The 20922-nt window shown below is 47.2% G+C and overlaps 1 protein-coding gene across 1 annotated transcript in view; it reads right to left on the reverse strand.

The window, feature by feature from the left end:
* Window positions 1-20476, reverse strand: part of UBE3C (ubiquitin protein ligase E3C) — an 81937-nt gene extending 61461 nt beyond the window's left edge. Inside the window, exons 1-6 of the mRNA XM_074315031.1 lie at window positions 20040-20476; window positions 6116-6169; window positions 4730-4804; window positions 4114-4260; window positions 2417-2532; window positions 531-688 (exon numbers count right to left, since the gene is read on the reverse strand). Coding sequence (XP_074171132.1) covers window positions 531-688; window positions 2417-2532; window positions 4114-4260; window positions 4730-4804; window positions 6116-6169; window positions 20040-20105 — 616 coding nt within the window. The 5' untranslated portion in view covers window positions 20106-20476. The remainder of the gene's footprint in view (window positions 1-530; window positions 689-2416; window positions 2533-4113; window positions 4261-4729; window positions 4805-6115; window positions 6170-20039) is intronic.
* Window positions 20477-20922: the final 446 nt, after the last annotated feature.

Below are 20922 nucleotides of genomic sequence, written 5' to 3' on the forward strand. Positions count from 1 at the left end.
GTCACTGATGTGTCCTCAGAAGCGTTTCAGATCTAGGTCATGAGGTCTTATGTAATGCAGTCATTTTAAGAAGAGATCAATGCATAAAAGCTTTAACACCGAGTGGGTGACAAAGTCAAGTGAACTAAGCCTCTTCCTCTCCTCGTGATCTAACGTGCTGACCTAAGGCAGGCTCTCTGCTGTGTGCGGGGCACTGCTCAGTCAGGAGGGACTGGCCGCTGCATTGCAGATACACTATGTGCCCAGAGCGCCACAACACCTTCTGAGAGCATGCCTCCATTTGCATCGTTTTCAAGCAGCAGGAAAATTTCCGTAGAGATTAAACACATTTCCAAATCCCAGGGTGAGCAGAGATGAGGACAAATGGTAGAAAGTGTGGCTCCCAGTGGGCGTCCCCTCAGCGGTGCCGAAAGCTTCTGCCACAAAGTCACACTTGACGTGGGGAGTGACTGTGCAGGCCCCTCCGGACACCCTGGCCCCTGCTCGTCACACGGCACCAACCCAAAGCTCTGACCCCACTGACTACTTACCATTTTGAACCATGCAGTGCAAAATTTGTTCGATTACTGACACCACGTAGCCAGCATCCTGTAAAACAGGTGAGTAAGTGTGCTCAGATGAAAACACCTCGAGCATTCTCATTGGAAGTGCGACATTCAAACTGTCATCGTTACAGTTTTGCAGTAACCTGTAAAAATGAAGAAAAGTATTCACATACTTACTGGATGGCAAATGTCACCAGAAGTTCCCTCAAATGTCCGTCCCTCACTATGGTCAGTGTTGGAGCTGCTCTGTTCTAGTACCAGGATAGCTCCGAAAACAGGCACGACTCAGACAGACAGCGAAACAATCACACTCTGTCATTCACACTTTTTTCAGTCCTTATTTTGTGCTAAACAGCATGCAGGCACTGGGCTAAGAGAGATGAAAAATGCACAATCACAGAGGGAGAAACAGACAAGAGAAACCAAAGACCACAAATTCAGTGTGAGAAGCGTTACAATCCACGGACTGTACCGAAGAGAAGCTGCACCTGAGTCAGCTCAGGTAAAGATGTCTTCTCTTTAAAAGTGCCTATGGCCTCCTCCAAAGACGCTTCAGGACTTCCCATGCCTGCAATCTCCCCTCAGCAGAACAGTGAAAACCTACTTCTGGCCCTACGTCATCAATCATTTCGACTAAAGAGAATTACATGGAAACTACAGGCAGAAGGGAAGGCTCAGCTGTCATGAAATTAAGTCTCATGTAAAAACAATGTATTTTCTTACAATCAACTTTATAAACATTATTTACACACAATAATGTAGCCTCACTGGAAGCAGGCCCCCGAGAGGTTCTGACAGATCACATCACAATGAAGACACTGAGTTGCAGAGCTGTTAGGGACCCGCAGGGACAAGCCTGTGTGTGGCCTGTTGCATTCTCCTGGGGCCATGTACTGAACTGTCCCAGCATCCCACAGGCCCAGCTGCACCCCACGCAGGACTCTCGGTGTCACCACCCTAATGGGTGTGCAGCTGCACTGCAATTAGAATTGATTTCCCTGATTATTCATGATATCTTTTCAAGGCGTATTGGTCATTCATGTCCCCTTTTCAAGAGCGCTGAAATCTTTTACCCGATCTTCTAACTGGGCTGTTTGTTTCTTAAAAACGTAACCAACCTGTGCCTGCCCCTAGCCAGACCCCAAAGCCCTCCAAACACCCCGACTGCGTAGTCGCTCAGGGGCTCGGCTCCAGCGATCGTGCATGTCCTCCTGCCCCAGCGCTCCTCCCCGCTGGACCAGTGACAAGCACGCTACCAATTTTTCCAAGTTCCAGACCATCTCTGGATCCCACTGCTCGCACCAGCTCCTACTCCACGTGTCTGCTCCCTCTGCAGAACTATTTATAGTTCCTGTTAAACATATCCATGGCCCGGCCCCCACCACTGCTCTCGTCGAGGTCGCCAATAGTATTACTATTGGGAAGAACTGCCAAAGACTGAAAGGGGCAAAAAGGGAAGACAGGACGACTACGGGGGGTGGAGGGGGCCTGTCCAGCTCACTCACTGGGTGACGATGGTAACGTGCTCTTTCATCTGGGCACCAAGGGCTTATGTCCCTTAAATGTGCTCTTCTGGAGACTGAATCCAAGAAAGTCACGCAGTGACTTGTTTCAAGTTCACACATAAATCACACTGAGAGCCTGCGTTTCGGCAGGGACCCTGGGACCTGCTCACAGCAGGAGTCCTCTAGACCAGCCAGTCCAGTCACTAGTAACCAGAAAGTCTGCACTTGAAAGAAAACATCATCTTGAAGGAATTTATATCTACGTTTTAACTTCACAGGCCCAAATCACCAAGAGTGAAACGTCTAACATTCCATAGTCTCAAAAACAAACAAAACAATATTCCAGGTGTGACTGCAACGGGTTACCTGCAGCAGAGGCTCATCAACCTCTTTATCTGAAATAAGCATGTAAGTCTTTCGGATCCATCCAATTGCTGGACAAACAGAGAGCTGTGTTTAATTAAGTTCTGATACATCCATATCTGAAACAGCAAAACAGATAAATTACAACTCTCAATCCATAAAGAGCTGTTTACTGAATTACGTAACATTTCAAATGACCTTAGGTGGTAAACAGATACTTAATCAAAATCAATTAGAACACGGTAAGAAGTAAAACTCTCAAGTCACGTTTCATTTAGTAGCATATACGTTTTGGGTTTTCCATCTTAAAATGGCACATCAGTATTAAGCTCAATTACTGAATTTATTACTAAAACAAAGTACACTTAAAACTCATGTAAATCTGAAACAAAAACCATTCATTTGCAAAAATCAGCATTCCATAATAAAAAGAGACGAGAAACGCAATATTAATCCGAAGTTACACAGGGCATCTGTTTTTCCTTTTTACCTTTGTCCTCCATGTCTCTAGCATCCTTTCCTTTTGGATACTCCACTTCCCTAACTCCTGGAAATTGGTAGGAAAGGCACGCACACGGCCCCACTATGCCCAGTAGCAGGTCAGGTCTGTAATACTGAGCTGATGGCTGTGGACTTCACTAGATGGGGGCTCCTTTCACAATGTGTGTGTATGTCAAACCAGCACAGTGGATGGACACTTTCAATGTCCCACAACTTTGGCAGTGACACCTCAATACAGCTGGATAAAAAGACCTGGCGTGTGTCCGGGCTGCCAGAACTCCCATTCCTATAAAGAAATATCTTTTGCGGGCTGGCCCGGTGGCTCAGGCGGTTAGAGCTCCGTGCTCCTAACTCTGAAGGCTGCCGGTTCGATTCCCACGTGGGCCAGTGGGCTCTCAACCACAAGGTTGCCAGTTCAACTCCTTGACTCCCACAAGGGATGGTGGGCTCTGCCCCCTGCAACTAAGATTGAACACGGCACCTTGAGCTGAGCTGCCACTGAGCTCCTGGATGGCTCAGTTGGTTGGAGCACATCCTCTCAACCACAAGTTGCCGGTTGGACTCCCGCAAGGGATGGTGGGCTGCGCCCCCTGCAACTAGAAAACGGCAACTGGACCTGGAGCTGGGCTGTGCCCTCCACAACTAAGACTGAAAGGACAACAACTTGAAGCTGAACGGCACCCTCCACAACTAAGATTGAAAGGACAACAACTTGACTTGGAAAAAAGTCCTGGAAGTACACACTGCTCCCCAATAAAGTCCTGTTCCCCTTCCCAAAAAAACTGAGAAAAAAAAAACTCTTTTGGAATACTCCATAATAAAAAATAAAAAACCTACTGAAAATTTATATCAATGTGATTTTTTATTTTTAACTTTTTTTTTTTAAGCGTGTTTTTCCAGGACCCATCACCTCCAAGTCAAGTTGTTTCAATCTAGTTGAGGAGGGCACAGCTCACAGTGGCCCACACAGGGATCGAACCAGCAACCTTGTTAAGAGCACCGAACTCTAACCAACTGAGCTAACCGGCCGCCCCCAACATCAATGTTTAAGAGGTAAAACACATGACCAAGATGGCCTATGACAGGTGGCCGGAGAAAAGTTCATGAAGGTGAGACATACAGGAGGGGTCACCTGACCACCTTTTAAAAAGCTGAAACGTATGTCAACAAGGATAAGTCAGAACACAGTTAACACTCACCAAACGTTTTGAGTCTTCATTCTGCTTGTAAAAGAACAGAAGCTGCCTCACCAAAAGGGTAAGGTTGGGACCATTAGCAATGGAAAAAGTACCACCAGACTGTGACAAGTTAGCACAGCGGTCAAATGCACTTCTTTGGATGGAATACTGAAAAGAAAACAAAACAAATTAGTAAGCACTCAGGCGCATATTTATGGCCTAAACGTCCACCAAATGTTTCAACAGGAGTGGGAGACACTGACAATTAAGATGCCGACTACGGAGTTATCAGCAAAAGGTTAAATAAAAACAAACACGTGGACTGTAATGACAGACCCTAAATGCCCACTGAAAGTCTTCCACCACGTCCTTCTACTTGGATCTTCAGCTGTGGTGTAGCCTATATTTGCATTTTAATGTTTAAAAATAACCTCAAACTCACCTATATATAAATCTTCATGTAAATATAAACTATTAAAATTAATAATTGGGAGAAATACTATTATGAACATTAACCTTCATTAAACAAGTATACAAAAAGACAAACAAAAGGGACTCCACTTCTAAGACTCTAAGGTCATTATTTAAAATAAGCTCTCACATGCCTTTCTAATTCTCAATTTATAAACAAACTTACTTGCTGTTTTCTGTCTCGATAGCCTCGAATAAATGACTGGATAATTATTGCATTTTTCAACCTTCGCCTTTCTTCCTGGATAATGGAGGGAGGAGGGTCAATCAGTCAGAACCAGTGAAAATGACATTTAGTTAGTAAAGACTTTTTTAAAAAAATTACAGCTATATAATTCACATACCACAAAATCCACTCTATTGAGTGTACCATTCACCAATATTTAGTATGTTCAAAATCGTGCAACAATCACCACTACCTGATTTTATAACACTTTCATCACCTACCCCGGCCAAAAGCCTCTGTACCCATTAGCAGTCACCCCTCATTCCTCACCCTCCCTCCCTCCCCACCCCCAAACACACTTCTCTGCCCCTGGCAACCACTACAATTTCTGTCTGTACGGAACTGCCTATTCTGAACATTTCATATAATGGAATCCTAGAATGTGTGGGTTTTTGATGTCTGGCTCTTTTCACTTGGCGTGATGTCATAAGGTTCAGCCATGCTGTATCATGTATCAGGATTTCACTCCCGTTGATGGCCGATTAATTGTCCTCCATAGGGATGCCTCACGTTTTGCTTATTCATTTATTAGCTGATGGACACTTGGGCTGTTTCCACTTCGGAATTATGAATAATGCGGCTGGGGACATGCATGTATAATTTTGGTGTGGACAAATGGTTTTCATTTCTTTTGGGTGAATACGTAGGAGTGAAACTAACAACTGAGGAACTGCCAGACTGTTTTCCAAAATGGCTACACTATTTTACAATCCCACCAGCAGTAAGACTTTTTAAAAAAAGTTTTAGTTTTAAACATAAAAACAATGCAGGCAACACAAACATCTATTTTAAAGGTCACGTTTTTGTTTCAAAATATATGTTCTTCATCTTCATTCTGACCATTGCAGCTACCACTGTTTGAGGGCCTACCATGTGCCAGCCCTAAGAAAGACACTCTACGTGCACTTGTACAATAATCTTACAGGTCAGTATTACTCCTGTTTTAAAAATGTCGAAACTGAAATTTCCATAAAGATTAAATAATGTTGAAAAACGTAAGCCTCAACATTCAAACTCAGGTGCGACACTAAAAATCTGCACTCCATCTTACTACACGACGCTGTCTCACGTCTCCTATGAATCCCATCTACCCTGGAGAGGGTCCTTTCAGTCCATCTTTCCCACATTGGTTCCAGAATAAATGACTTACTGGAAAACCCAACATACCCAGAAATTTTTCTAAAGCTTAATATATACATACACATAAATATACATGTATTACTTCATACATAACACACACATCTCCATATATAACAGTAAAGCCAAGACTAATTTAAATGCTATGGAAAAAATCCTTATTAGAGCCTATTATAAAACTGTTTTTACCTCTCTCTTTCTTCTTTCTTCCTGAGTACGATGTAAAAGAGAAGCCTTTTCTTCCTAAACACAAAGAGATCCAAATATTATAGAATGTTTTGACCCAAAAAAGATTCTGAAGACCATCCCACCCAACTACATACCTGAATGAGATGTCTAAGGTACAAGAGGTTAAATGGCTTTCTAAGGTCACAGATCTAATTAAAGTTGGTATTTCATAGTTTTCTAAGAATAAAATCTGACTTCTTTACACACAAAGTGAGTTCAGGTAAAGCTGGGGAGGCAGGAAGAAGATTGGCACACTGTATCAATGCTGACATCCCCACTGGGATGATACACTACAGCTTTTTTGTTTTTTTTCCCCCCCTTCTTCTGCCTCCCCCCACACACACACACACTCCAGTTCAAGCCGTTGTTTCTGTCTAGCTGTGTAGGACACAGCTCCCTGGCCCATGCTGGTATTATGAGCCTTGTGCTCCCCGCGGCTGAGGCAGTCGGTCAGTCGGCCGCTCACAGCAGCTCACGGCAGCTCTCACCGGCTGCCGGCCGCTCTCGCTGACCACCAGCTGCTCATGGCATCACACCGTAGCCCACGGCAGCCCACACCGATCTCCTCTCCGGCTGCTCATGGCAGCCCAGCTCCAGGGATAGTGGTTGTTCACAATCTTAGCTGTAGAGGGCGCATTTCACTAGCCCATGTGGGAATTGAACCAGCAACCTCGGTGTTAGGAGCATGGCCACCAACCACCTGAGTCACCAGGCCAGCTGGATATACTACAGTTTTGCAAAATCCGGACCCAGGGGAAATTAGGTAATGTGAACAAGGGATGTTTCTGAATTATTTCTAACAGCTGCACAGGAGTCTACAATTATGTTAACAAAAATTTCAATGAAAAATCAATTTCTTTACTGTTACCAACATTAAAAAAATATTTTTTTCATCCTAAGTAAAACTAAATTTTGAACAAAATTACTTGGTATGGAGAAGGAACTAAATAATAACTAGGAAAGTTAAACATTTCGAATAAAATTAAAGTACATAAAGACAACCCTCCTTCCCACAAAACTGTTCCAGTCTATAGCGTATGGGCATTTTATTTTTATAAATTTAACCCAAAATAACATTAAAGGCCCAAGACCCTACATGTAAATTATTAGAAAAATTAATAAACTTAAATTTCTTAACAAAAACATATATCCTGTCAGAAGTGTTGGAAGGCAAGTAATTACCAATTTAAAATAATACACTGATATGTGAACGAACACACAATACGTAGAATAGTTACTCACTGACAAAATTTAAAGCCAAAGAAATAAATCCTCCAGATATTTTCCAGTGTAGAAAATTTCATTTCTCGAATTTCAAATAAAAAGTCTTTATCTACCACATGTCCAAAGTCAAAAAATATTTTGTTTTAAACTTAATCAAAAGGAGAATGTAAAATCTGAAGTAAAACGTGCAGTTATGATGTTCAGCATTATGGAAAACTTAGATAAAAACAGGCATATTTCTGGTCAGTACCTTTATTCATGAATAGAACTGGTACATTTAGATCTATGATTTCTTTTCCTTCTAATTTCCCTTTGTTCAGATTTAATATATGTTCATTATTTCTTTATAGCTAAAGAACTCAGATATCCTAAAATGGTATACACTGTTACAACTATGAAAAAATGTACTTAATGTCTGAAATTAAATAAACCAACATTTTACCTTTAAAAAAAGATACATGCTGGCAAAACAGCCACTAATTGACTTCAACACACCGATCTGAGCTTAGTCGTCACTGAAGTCCCACGGCCTCAGTGACCTCATGTGTTTCCTACTGCCATGTCCCTGTCATCTGCTTCAGGGTCTGGCACATGTAGGTATTCAACAAACAGTCACAAAATGAGAGGATGAACATGACCTTTAAGTAAAACAAAGTTGTCTAAAACAAGGAGTAACCGTAATGGTTGCAATATTTTAAAATCCAAAACAGGTACTAGGTACCAAAGCCATAATTGGACTCTAACTGAATAGTGGAATTTCTCGGACGCTGGCGGTGTGGGAGGAGCTATGAAAGCACCAGAGGCAGCGCTGGCTGCGCTGACGAGGAGGATTCTTAGCCTTCCGCCACCTGCAGACACAGGGCACCACGTCAATGGGGCAGTCAGCGCTCCTGCTGTCCTGAAGGGCTATAAAGTTTCCTGCTTGAAAGCTCACTTCAAAAATAATAACAAGTATAGCAAGCAAATCCAAAGTATTGGATACACACACCCACAAAAACCCCTGACATGTGATTTCAACAAAGAGTATTCAAACTCCTGAAATACTTGACAGAAAAAAGAGAAAAGTCTATAGAGAAAGGTCAACCAATCCCTCACACGGAGTTGGTCACACCGGAGAGTCGACTCTAAAGACAGCGCCAGCAGCCACCAACACTGAGCTGTCTATGCCCACTCACTGTGTCCTGGCGCACACGTGCGACACAGAGCACGACCAGGACTGGGGACTTAGCCTCCCAGGCTCAGCAATCCTCGGGGCCCTGGGCTGTGTGAATTCCGCACTCCTTAGAACCACCCGAGGAGGAAAGCACTATCCTTTGTCCTGTTAGAGAAAAGCGAGGTTCACAGTGAGGTTCAAGATCTGAACTCTGGTGGGCCCAGGGCCTAAGCCGCTGAGCAGCGCACTATTTCCTTAGAAAAAGAACATTTTAGATGATCTTACTTCTTTACATTTGGGGAAATTTACAAAACTCTTCTGTCTGCATAATCCATGAGAAATTTGGAAGGGCTCCAGAAGGGAGGCTGGTGGGAAAGAAGCCGCAGAAGAAAATCTGAATCACCCCAAACTCGGCATGTGTTGAAAGCATGGGGCACAGGTGGGCTTCACAAGCGCAGCACACAGAGCGCCCAGAGGGAGGCGCACGAAGCCATCAGAGCGGGCTGGGCACGGGAAGCCCAGCGGGGACGGAGCACACAGCCAAGTCCAGGAACGACGGGCGTTGTCCAGGCGGGACCTGAACTTGGAACCAGAGCCTCTTCTCCCACACTCCCCATCTCAGAGAACGGCTCCAGGCAGAAGACATTCAAATGAAGAACAGGAGACCACTTCCTCATTCAGCAGAAACTTACAGTCAGGATCCTGCTAGGTACCAGGCAAGTTTAGGTAAAGAAAGCATTTGTTCCCAAGGAGGTCACAGTCTTGGGGACAAAAGAAGCCTGTTTATTGAGGACCTCCTGTGGGGCAGACATGATCCCAGATGGCGCACTAACGCCTGAATAAAACGCACACGGTTCTTGCCCTGTGAGCGTCCACTTTCGAGGTGCCACGGGGCATGAGGCAGCAGGGAGGAAGAACGGGAACTCGGAGGAAACTCAGAAGAAAAGGTGAATTCGCGACACCTTGGAAGGATGAGTTTAGTGGGTGACAAGATGGGAGAACATGCCAGCAAAGGGAGAAAGCCCGGGAAGCAGAAGAGTCACAAGCAGAGGATGAAGGAGAAGAGGGCAACCGACCCTCTCTGCAGGGGTCAGAGGTCAGAATCCAGGCTCAGTCTTGAGAACTCCATCTCTGGCTCTGCAAACTGTATATCCAGACAGCGTGCGATGGAAGGGGACGATGATAAACTTACAATTCACCGACAGCGACATGTCTATGAGGCTGACCAGTAAGTCAATAGGCAATAAAGTAATAGGGAAGAAGCAGGGGCTGAAAATGGAAAGTTCCAATCACCCATTGCTTCAGTTTAAACCCCTTCCGTGCCTTCTTCCTCCTGTGGCTTCCCAGTTCTGTCTGCATCACCTTACACTGGGCTGCCACCCTTTAAAACAAACAAAACACTGCCATCTATTCTAACAACCATCCCTAAAAGATCACTGAACACAAAGAAAACCCCTCTTCTCAAAGCTCAGTTACTTAAATTAACCAAGTTTATGTAAAACCTGCTGCACTGCCCTTCTTTTTCCATTTCACAGCAGCCTGTCTGAGAACCTAAGTTGAGGGATCAAGTTCCAACACAGCCTTCGCACAGGAATACCAGTCCCCACGTCGCCTCGGCCCCCTATTCCGCACCACCTCCGGATGCGGCCGCAGCACAGCATCCGATACCCTTCCAGTCTCGGCGCCCCGTCTTCGCTGCTGATACCAAGTGCGCCTGATGAGCACATGCTGGTCTCAGGCGACACAGCCCCATTGTGGTCCCTTCCGTCCCTACCATAAAGCTCTCCCTAGACGACCGCCACCATGCCCTTTCCTCCCCATGCTGGACTGGCCAGCTCACTAATGGAAACAGATTGCTCTGGCACAGACGACAGTCATCCAAGTGTACGTGACAAGTGGGAAATGACTATGCAACGGGCAAACCCTGGGGACCAAACAAGTACCGCCTCCAAAGACACGACCTCCCTTCAGCAAACGATGTCACAGTGCTGAGCGTGGGTGGAATGACTTTGGACCAGGGTGCATTCTTAGCCCTCAGAGCAGAAAATAAGAAAATAAAACTTGACCTACATCAGTTTAAACAGCAAGTAATGAATGATCAAAGTACAAGTAGCTACCAAATGAGACCTCAATCTAGAAAAGAGGAGGGTGTGCGTCTAGGTGCCGAGAGACAGGACATACGAAGCCCCTGACCTACCACTTCTAGAAATTTCACCTACACACGTTATAGGCACATACAGAAGGACATGCACCTCGCTGTTTAAATTAGCAAAGAACTGAAAATCACCTAAATGGCCATTAAATACATGACAACTAAGTAAGTTAGAGAACATCCATGACATGAGGTTCCACACAGTAGGTCCACTGCACTGATCTGGAACGATGTCTGAGATGGATATTAGGGGGAGGAGAGAAGTGGCTCCGTTGTTTAACAAGCTCTAATGTGTGTCTGTCTCCACAAGAGGAGGTCCGCACACCTCAAGGATTCCATACACGGAGGGAGAGTGCCGACAGGACAGGAAAGACCTGTCATGGGTCTGAACACCGTGTCAGGGAACATGCGAGTGGGGGGTGGGGGGCACTTCTACCACTTTAGTTGAAGCTTTATTTTGTATTTGAAATATTATCCATGTACAGGTAATACTTTCTCACTTTTTTAGAATAAAAACTAATGAAGTTATATAAGAACATAAATTTTTTGATTCTTAAGTAGTTTCTGATTTCAATTTACTGTACTTACACTTGAAAACATCTCTTACCTTTTAAAAAAGTTAGGGATTCCTAGTAGCACTTTCCTAAAACACACTAATCACTTCGGTGTTTCTGGAAAGACCAAGCCCGTTGTTCTCACAGCACAGATGTCACCTGCAATGCTAACCACTCTCGCCCCCGACTGTGACACTAAACCTATTCATCAATGTGTAAACAACAGTAAGTTACAGCAAACTTCTCTACTTGATCTGTGAGCTTTGGCACATTAGCTTATCTCTTCTGAAAATTAAATATGAGCAACCTTCACAAATGCCATTAATACTGATGTTTTTAAATGGGAAAAAATACTTTTTTCATGCAAATAAATTGAGTGGTAACAAAATGAAATTCTAAAAAAAGTAAGTTATATATAGTTTAAATTAGATTTCATTAACCATCAGAACAAAAAAAATATGGTAAAAAGTTCAGGTATATGTCAAAGTGAATTTATATAACACGACAATTTCCATAAAGCTAAATGCTCAAACTGACTGCTAATCATTTATAAAAAAGAACTTTAGCATGTTTATCGATACCTTGATGTTAAAGAAAAACAACCACGAGGTTTCCAGTCTTTCGTTTATTTGGATTATTTTCTTTAGCAATTTACTCTATTTACCAATGTAAATAGAATAATCAGTTTCACATCTGTTTCAAGTTAGTATTTCCCACTCTTAAGCACTAACATAATACAGTTTTACACAATTCCAAGAATATTCAAGTAAAACACTTCCCTTTGAGTTAACTAAATTGCTAAAAGTTAGCAAAAGTGCATTATTTGTGAATAATGCAAAACCTACAATTTGTGGGTGCTTCCTTTTTTTTGTAGACCTATAAGGAAGAAGAACCTCTATGAAAATATAAGAGCAACCACCTTCACATACATGAAAAGATATTTAAAGGTGAGTCAAAATATAGTAATAAGTTACCCACAATCATATTTATAAAACAGAATGTGCAACATGACTCCCAATTCAAGAAATACATTTAAAAAGACTAGGAAAAAATGTACTCACATATTAACAATGTTTTATTTCTAGTGGTGGTTGGGGTTCCAAATACATCATTTTTCTTGATATATTTCAGTATACTTAAAATTTTCTACAATAGACACTACTTTGTAATCAGAAAAGAGCTCGTTTTAAAATAAGGTGTTCAAAGCAAAATGCAATAGTTTAAGTCCCATTATCATAAATTCCAAGACTTTCTTTCCTTATACCACAATTGTGTGGTAAACATAGTACTGTTTTAACAGCAAAACCCTGGAAACAACACTTACGTATCCACCAACAGGAAAGTGGCTACGTGACAAAAACCATGTAGTAAAATAATAGCATCCAGGAAAAATAATTCCATAGATCTAAAGGTGCTGGTATGAAATCACTATAAAGTTGGAGTGCTTAGAAGGTATGCTTTCTCACTTTTATTTGTTTATTTACATTTAGACTAGTTCTGAACAGACGTCGCAGATATTGAGCAAACTGGGAATAGTGAGGCAATTAGGCGTCTCAGTGAAAGACTTCATTATGTGCCCTTTAGAAGGAGCCCACTTCTTGTTTTTCCAATTAAAAAAGTTATTTTTAAAGGCCACTGACTGGAGATTGGAAATGAAAATGTTACTAGAGCAAAGAGACCCGTGATAATCGGGTTTGACTTTCGCATTTTTATCAAGAATTATGACATTCACATCACAACAGAGAAGAGAAAAAGAGAAGCCCAGAAAAGATGGACGACCAAGTCATGAACGGTTACAAACACTTTTTCAAGTTCCCATTAAATGTTTTACAATTTCGTTTTGCAGTAAAGATGTGCTATAAACCATGCTGCTTGCCAACACACACGAGTTTACCAATGTTCCTTGAAAACAGGGAGAGAGCATGAAAGCTGCATTATAGACAGTTAATTTTCAGGGACTAGACCTACGCGAACCACCTTTTCGGTGCGTGCAGGACAAGGCTCTCGACTTCCCAGGCAGTTAAAGGAGAGCTGAAGGAGAGCAGGAGACACATGCACGTTGTGTGCGGGCCACACGGCCCAGCAGAGCAGACCACGGTTCCAATACTGAGCTCCGTGGTTTTCACACAATGATTTGGACTCTCTAAGCGCTGATTTCGTCTGTTTCCGTGAGACACTAAGTCTGCCTCCCAGAACACGAGCCAAGATGAAATGAGAGCGCACAAGCAGCCAAGCACCCTGCAGGCGGACAAAACAGAACAGCAGCAACAATAAGGAGAGAGAAGAGAAACACCCTGGAGGGAAAAGGCCCTCCCAGGCTCACAGCAACCCAGCTAGAGCAGGGATTTGAAACCATAGGATTGTTTCCAGAGAACAAGTACATCAAAAGCCTGTACTCTGTGCAAACTTAGACCAAGCAAGTCAACTTCTTTCTGCAACTTACCCTAAAAAGCAGGTATAACTGTTGGCTACAAAGAGCTTGCTCATAATGAACAAGTATGCTTCATACAAAGGTCATACAATGAGCACTCCCGTCATTTTCAAAAAGAAAATTTTAACTTTAGAAACGAGACTGAACAGTTCGAACCTCTGCTCTGGGAACCTCAGCCTCGAGTGTAACTGTCTGTGGTCAGTCCCCAGGGTCCGAGTCACGGCCATAGCAAATGAAGCCCGGAAGTCAGGACAGAGGTCTGGGGTCCTCCGAGGCCCCGTGCGTCCCACTCTGCCTGGCCTCGTTCCCTCTCAGCAACACCAAGGTCTCCCGACCACGTGCACGATGGCTCTCCACTCACCATGTGCCAACTGCACAACCCTCTCTGCACACCCATTACTCTGCTTGTTCTGTAAATATGGGCGTCCCTCGGAGATCGGTCCTGAGCCATGGGTCTTCTAGAACATTCTTCCTGGAGGATTCCAGCGCACCCCACAATTTCAACGACAACTTACTGACGGACCAATGGACTGCCAGGCTCTACCTGAAGCCCCACCTGCCCCCGAACACCGCCAATGAGACTCGTCCCTAGAATTTAACGCTGTCCTGCTTTATGGAGTCACTCCAGTCACCCCAGACAGACACCTGAAGGGACCCTCTTGTCACAGATCTCATCCAGCGTCCCTCCTCATAGCCTGACGCCGCTGCCTCAGGAGAATGTCACCTGCACAACGCACGGCGCCCACTTGCCTATCACCCGCACTGCCCCACACTCATCTCTCGAAAACCCCAGTCTGCTTCTTCACCTCGCTGCTTGACAAGCTTCAGGGGTTCTCGATGCCCCTGATGTGCCTTTGTGTGTCCTACAGACCCTGATGGTCTGGCCTCTGCCTGTCACCCCAGCCTTCTCTTCTCCACGTCCCCACTCTGGCCACATTAGACAATCTGTAGGCTATGGTCCCCTCTTCCGGGGAGGACCCCTCTGCCCCCGCTGTCCCTCCTGCTGGTGGCAACGATTTTCATATGCCATCAGTAGTGAGAACCTGGTCCAGCACACAAAAGCAGTGGCGGTAACACTGCGGGACATAAGCCAGACAGAAACAGAAAACTGCTCTACGTAGCACTTATATGTGGAATCAAACGCTTAGAAACAGAGGGCAGAAAAGAGGCTGCCAGGGGCTGGAGTAGGGGGTGGGGAGGAAGTAGAAATTGGTAAAAGGATATATACCAAAAAAAATCCCGAAAGTCAAATGCTTTCCTATATACCAGCAATGAACAACTGGAATTTGAAATGAAAAAACACGACATTATTTATATCAGTACCAAAAAAATACATACATATGAAGTACTTAGGTCTAAGTCTAACTAAATATAGATCTGGTCTATCTATGGAACACTACAGATATCTAATGAACAAACTCCAAGAACTAAACAAATGGAGGCAGAGTCCGTGTCGGACAGAAAGACTCAGTGCTGTGGAGACGGGTCTTCTGAACGTGATCGAGAGTCAACATAATCCAACCAAAGTCTCAACAAGTTACCTTGTGGATGTCGACAACTGACTCGAAAGCTTATATAAATAGCCAACAGCATTAAAACTCAACAACATAGAAACTTATAGACACAGATAATAGTTTAGTGGTTGCCAGAGGGTAAGGGGGGTGGGGGGTGGGGGGTGGGAGATGAGGGTAAGGGAGATCGAATATATGGTGATGGAAGGAGAACTGACTCTGGGTGATGAACACACAATGGGATTTATAGATGATGTAATACAGAATTGTACACCTGAAATCTATGTAATTTTACTAACAATTGTCACCCCAATAAATTTAATAAAAAAAACCCAAAAAACTCAACAACAAGAAAACAAACAACCTGACTACAAAATGGGCAAAGACCTTAACAGACACCTCACCCAGTAAGACCGATGGCAAGCAGGCACGTGAAGAGATGCTCCACATCAGACGTGATCAGGGAAATGCAAATTAAAACAACGAGACACCCCCCACACCTATCAGAACGGCCAGATTCCGGACACTGACACCACCAAATGCTGGCGAGGACGTGGAGCCACAGGAACTCTCAGTCACTGCTGGTGGGGACGCAAAGGGTGCAGCCACTTTGGAGACAGTGGTGGTTTCTTATAGAACTAAACACACTGTCACCATGTGACGGCAGCAATCGTGCTCCTTGGTGTTTACCCAAAGGAGCTGAAACTTACGTCCACACAAAACCTGAGTTTACAGCAGCCTCATTCATAATCGCAAGAACTTGGAAGTGACGTGATGGATAAACAAACTGGTCCATCCAGACTATGGAATTTTATTCAATGATAAAAAAAAAAAAAAAAAAGAGCTGTCAAGTCACAGACCTGGAGCAACCTCAGAAGCATATTTCTAAGTGATAGAAGCAAATCTGACGCAAACCCCACAGGAATGTACACCCAAAGTGAACCCTAATACACACTGACTTAGTTAATCAGAACATATAGACATCGGTCCAGTAACTGTAACAAACGCACCCCAGCCCGTCGAGATGTAAATAACAGACCAAACAGTGTGCTGGGGAGATAGAGGCTGTGAGAACTCGCTGTACTTTCCAATTTCTCTGTAAACCTAAAACTGCTCTAAAAAACTAATCTGTTAATAAAAAATAAAAAGAAATGAGCTATCAAGCTATGAAAAGACATGGAAGAACTTCACACGCATGTTCCTAAGTGAAAGAAGCCAGTCTGAAAACGCCACACGCTGTATGATTCAACCACATGACATTCTGGAAAAGGCAACACCATGGAGACCGTAAGATGGTCGGGTGGCCAGGCGCTGAGGTAAGGGGGAGTATGTACAGGTAAATCACAGAGGACTTTTAGGGCAATAAACTGTTCTGTACGGTACAGTAACCATGGATACAGGTCATTATACATTTATCAAAACCTACAGAAAGTACAACACAAAGAGTGGGCCTTAATTACTGATACTGGTTCATCAATTCTAACAAAGGAACCACAGTAATAATGCAAGACGCTAACTACAGGAGAAACGTGAGGTGGAGGAAAGGGGGAAAGTCTATTCATTTTTTTAAAAGCAATGGACAAACATTAAAGAAATACTAATTCTACTGCCACTTTCACCTCAACTATTGATGGAAGGTTGGCAATTTTAATTTCCTTCCTATCTATAAACTCTTCTGTATCCACATCCATTTCTTTCCTTTAAACCTCAAACTATCCCCCTCTGTTGCTCACACCCGATTCTTCCCACTCTTGCCTCGGCCAGGACTCTGAAAGCCTGCAACCCTCCCTCCCCTAAACTTGTTCAAGTTCCTCCCATGCGAAAACCACGCAAACAGAAGCCTCCCTTAGAGCCCGGGTGCGAGCTCCTTCCTGCCAGGCGTCCACCGGCTGCCCCCACGGCCCTGGGACGCGCTCCCTCCAACATCACTGAGGGCTTCCTCTTGTCAGTCTCTCGCTTGCTCGTCACTGCACCCCCACAGCACTCGCGTCCCCCCCTCGCCCCTGGGTCCTAAGGAGTTGCCTCACTTACACACTGCTGCAATCCCCCACAAGTTCCACCCGTCCTAAACTCCATGCCTCCTCCAGAGGCGACCTGTCTGTCACCTACCTGCTGACAACTCGCAGATTTCTCCCCAGCTCCACACATGTGCAGTCTATGCCACAGCCCCACCCGGGGCCACAGGAACCCAGACATTCTATTCAGTACCCACTTCCCCTCCTGGGGCATGGACTCCACAGCCCTCACACACCCAGCTGCCCCGTCTGTGGCTGAAGCCAGGGCTCCAGCGCCGCCCAGACTCAGCTGGTCAGGAGGAAAGCTGCCCAGGCCACAGTCTCTCTCCTGAGAACTGGAACTGAGATCCAACCGTCTCAGCTGGACACCTGAACTAGAAAAGCACACGGACCAAGGTCACGTGCAGGTGAAAGGACAAAGCCAGTCTGCAGAGCGCCAAGAATGAAGGCGATGGCGCAGCCCCGGGAGGAAGCCAGTAACCACCTCGGTGCTGACTTGCTAGCCGGATGTTCCTGTCCGTCCATTCTGGGAGATACCATCTTACCCTTCCCATATGCTTATTTATTTATGTATTTTTTGCCTACTAAGCCAGTTTCAGTGGATTCCTATGCCTGTAATCAAATGACCTCTAAGATATCCTTCTATGTACTTCCAAGAAACGGAAAAATACTGCCAATAAACTATGTCCTGCCACCATGGTGCACCCTGACTTCAGAAATATTAAAAAGCGGGCACCTGTGACTCAGCACCATGGGACCCAGTAAATACTTATTCCATGTCCACTGTTCCATGCGCTGGGATGGAACCTGTTTCTCACCTCCCCAAATTCTGCGGGTCCTTCGAGGCTAAGTCCCAACCAACTCGAGCGTTTCCTGGGTCAGCCCAAGGCAATGCAGGTGTAGTAATTACTCTCTCGTTATTTAACTTGTTTACGTCACATCGCAACAAGCTCATACTGAGGACGCGGACTTTTCCTTCGGTTTCAAACCCTACACAGAGCTTTGAGAAATAAACACTAAAAACACTCATTTATTTTGAGAAAAAAGTTGTATTTATTCAAAAGGTGGCACTATTCAGTTTTCCACCAGGCTCAAGAAACAAAAGATTCAAATAATTTAAACCACAGAACAGATCATTATGTCCTTTTGTTTTTTTCAATGAGAAAAAGGCCTAAGCTGCAGCCAAGGAGAATTTAGGAGGATAGTGTATGTAGTTGCTCCAATCGCAGTTGTCAGGAAGCAAAATCAAAACTACAGTGAGGACACCCGCCAGAACTGCCGAATGACAGGACCGACAGTACTAAGTGCTGGCAGGAAGTGAAGCCACGAAACCCTCCGACTCCACAGGGACGCCGCACCGGGCGGCTGGCCGTGTGCACGGGCGCCCACGCGTCCCGCACGACCCAGCGTGAGCGTCCAGGCCGCCACGACACACACGCAACTGCCCGTAAGACAGAATGAGTGGTGTGTTCACACAACGCAAAACAAGGTGGTTCCACCTCAGACAGAATGCGGAGCCAGAGGCCCGACGGACGGAAAGAGACGAACCGCATGTGGCCCTGCGCACGATGTTCAACAGGCGAAGCCAACGTGCGGTAACAGGTGGGCCGGCAGTCGCGCGTGGGGAGGGGCAGGAGGAAGGCTGGGGACCCGGGGGTCAGCGCACAGCCCCTCAAGCTGACCTGCCTGCAGTGCAGCCCAGACGCCCTCACGCCCGTGCGCGCATCCCCGGCCCGGCTGCCTTCTCAGGACCACGGCCCCGGCGGAGGGGCAGCACGTCACACTCCCACGCTCGCCGGCCGCCTGCAGCCAGTGACCACCGTGGGGTGCGAAACGCCAGCCCCCAACCTCCACAAGGGACGACACGGACGCCGCCGCACCGCAGCTCTCACGGGGCTGGGCCCCGCCCCCCGCCCCCCTCGCCTCCCCAGCGGCGCCCACAAGGGATGTCCCAGGCCCTTCCAGGGGACAAAGCCTGAGTGCGCATGTGCACTTCATGTCTGTGATGGATGTTAAGTCTGCATGTCAATAAAAAGGAGGGAAAAAGGGGAAAATTGTTTTGCACAGTTAAACAGCAAGACGCGCGCTCCCCCCTTGAGAGTCTGGTCAAATGACAACTCCTTTCCCCAGAGGAGATGGGCGACTCGGTGGGAGACAGGGTCAGTCCCCGCAGGGCAGGGTCCCCGCAGGGCAGGCCCGGGCATCCGGTGTGCAGCAGAAGCCCCGGGCGCGACACAGTGAAGGGACACGGATCCTGGGGGGGCCCCTGCCTACCTTGCTGTGCGCGCGCACGTGCGGAGTGACTATGGTTCGTCCACCCTTATCCTAAAGTTACGATAAGAATAATTACATGACGTAACACACACACTTCTCCCCAGAAGGTGCTTCCGGCTGGCAGAGCACGTTCCACAGCCTCGTGTGCACACCCGCGGCCGGTCCGCGCTTCTGCCTCCATTTCCCGGGCTGCCGCCACCGGCGAACACGCCTGTTTACTGTCTGCGACAGCACACAGCCCTGAGGCACCGCCCTCGGCCAAGTGTCACAAAGTGCCTGAAGCTCACTCGGAGAAGACACTGCGTCGGTGCCCCGTTCTGTCCCGGCCCGAGCGGAAGGGCCGTCGGCGCAGGATCCGCGACGCCGGGAGCGGGGCCGACGGGCGCGCGCGGTCGAAGCCCTGCCTCCAGCAGCCTTCCCTCCACACCTGCTCCCAACGCCCGGAGCAGGTGACACAGCAGGGCCGGCCGCGGTGTCGTGGGCGGAGAGCAGCCCGCGGCCGCCCGGCCCCCGCCCGCCCGCCCGCCCGCCGGGGGCCCAGACGCCGCGGACACACGCAGGCCGCTCTTACCTTCCTACTCGCGCCTCCGAGAGACACCTTGGGCCTCGTTTTGAAATCCCCTTCAAAACTAAACATCTTTACAGCTTATCCCATCGGGGAGGAGCCCCGGATCCTGAGAGCAGCGGGCCGGGCGGGGAGGGGCTCCGGGGGCGAGGTCCCGGGGGAGGGGTCTCCTGCGGGGGGTCTCCGGCGGGGAAGACGAGGCCGCGCCTGGAAGCGACCCCGAGACCACCCTGGGGACTCTGCCCGCCCGGGCCTGCCCTCGGGTGGGGGGGCGGCGACACTGGGGGGCGGCTCCTCCTCGCCTCCCCCGTCATCCACGCCTCCCCACCTCTCCGGTCGAGGCTGAGGGCGCCGCAGGGAAGCGGACCCCGCACTTGCACCAGGAGCAGCCGCCGGGAGGGAAGATGGCCGCCGGCCGCCGCCGCCGTGCGCGGCCCCGCCGCCGTGCGCGCGCCCGCCATCGACACCGCGGCGCTCCTCCCGGCGGCCTGCCAGCGTGCGCGCGCCCGCCATCGTCGCCGCGGCGCTCCTCCCGGCGGCCTGCCAGCGTGCGCGCGCCCGACATCGACGCCACGGCACTCCTCCCGGCGCCCGCCCTTGATGGCGCGTCGGAGCGTGGGAACGTGCCGCGGTGACCTGAGCCTGGGCGCGTAGGTGAGGTCGGGGCGGGGCCGTGTGGGCGGGGCCGAGGGTCGTGGGTGCCGGTGACCCGGAATCGGACTCGGATGTCGGGTGTGCGTCTGTCTGGGAAGCGGGCTCGTAGCCTTCAGTGTGATGCCCAACGACTGATCTGGGAAGAGAAGGGTACGTTTTATTACATCCTTAGTTCCTGCAGGGAGTGCATACATTTCACGTGGTCACCTGGTTCACGTGGGTACTTCGCAGGCAC

Source organism: Rhinolophus sinicus, linkage group LG11 (assembly GCF_036562045.2).
Source record: "Rhinolophus sinicus isolate RSC01 linkage group LG11, ASM3656204v1, whole genome shotgun sequence".
Lineage (NCBI taxonomy): Eukaryota > Metazoa > Chordata > Mammalia > Chiroptera > Rhinolophidae > Rhinolophus > Rhinolophus sinicus.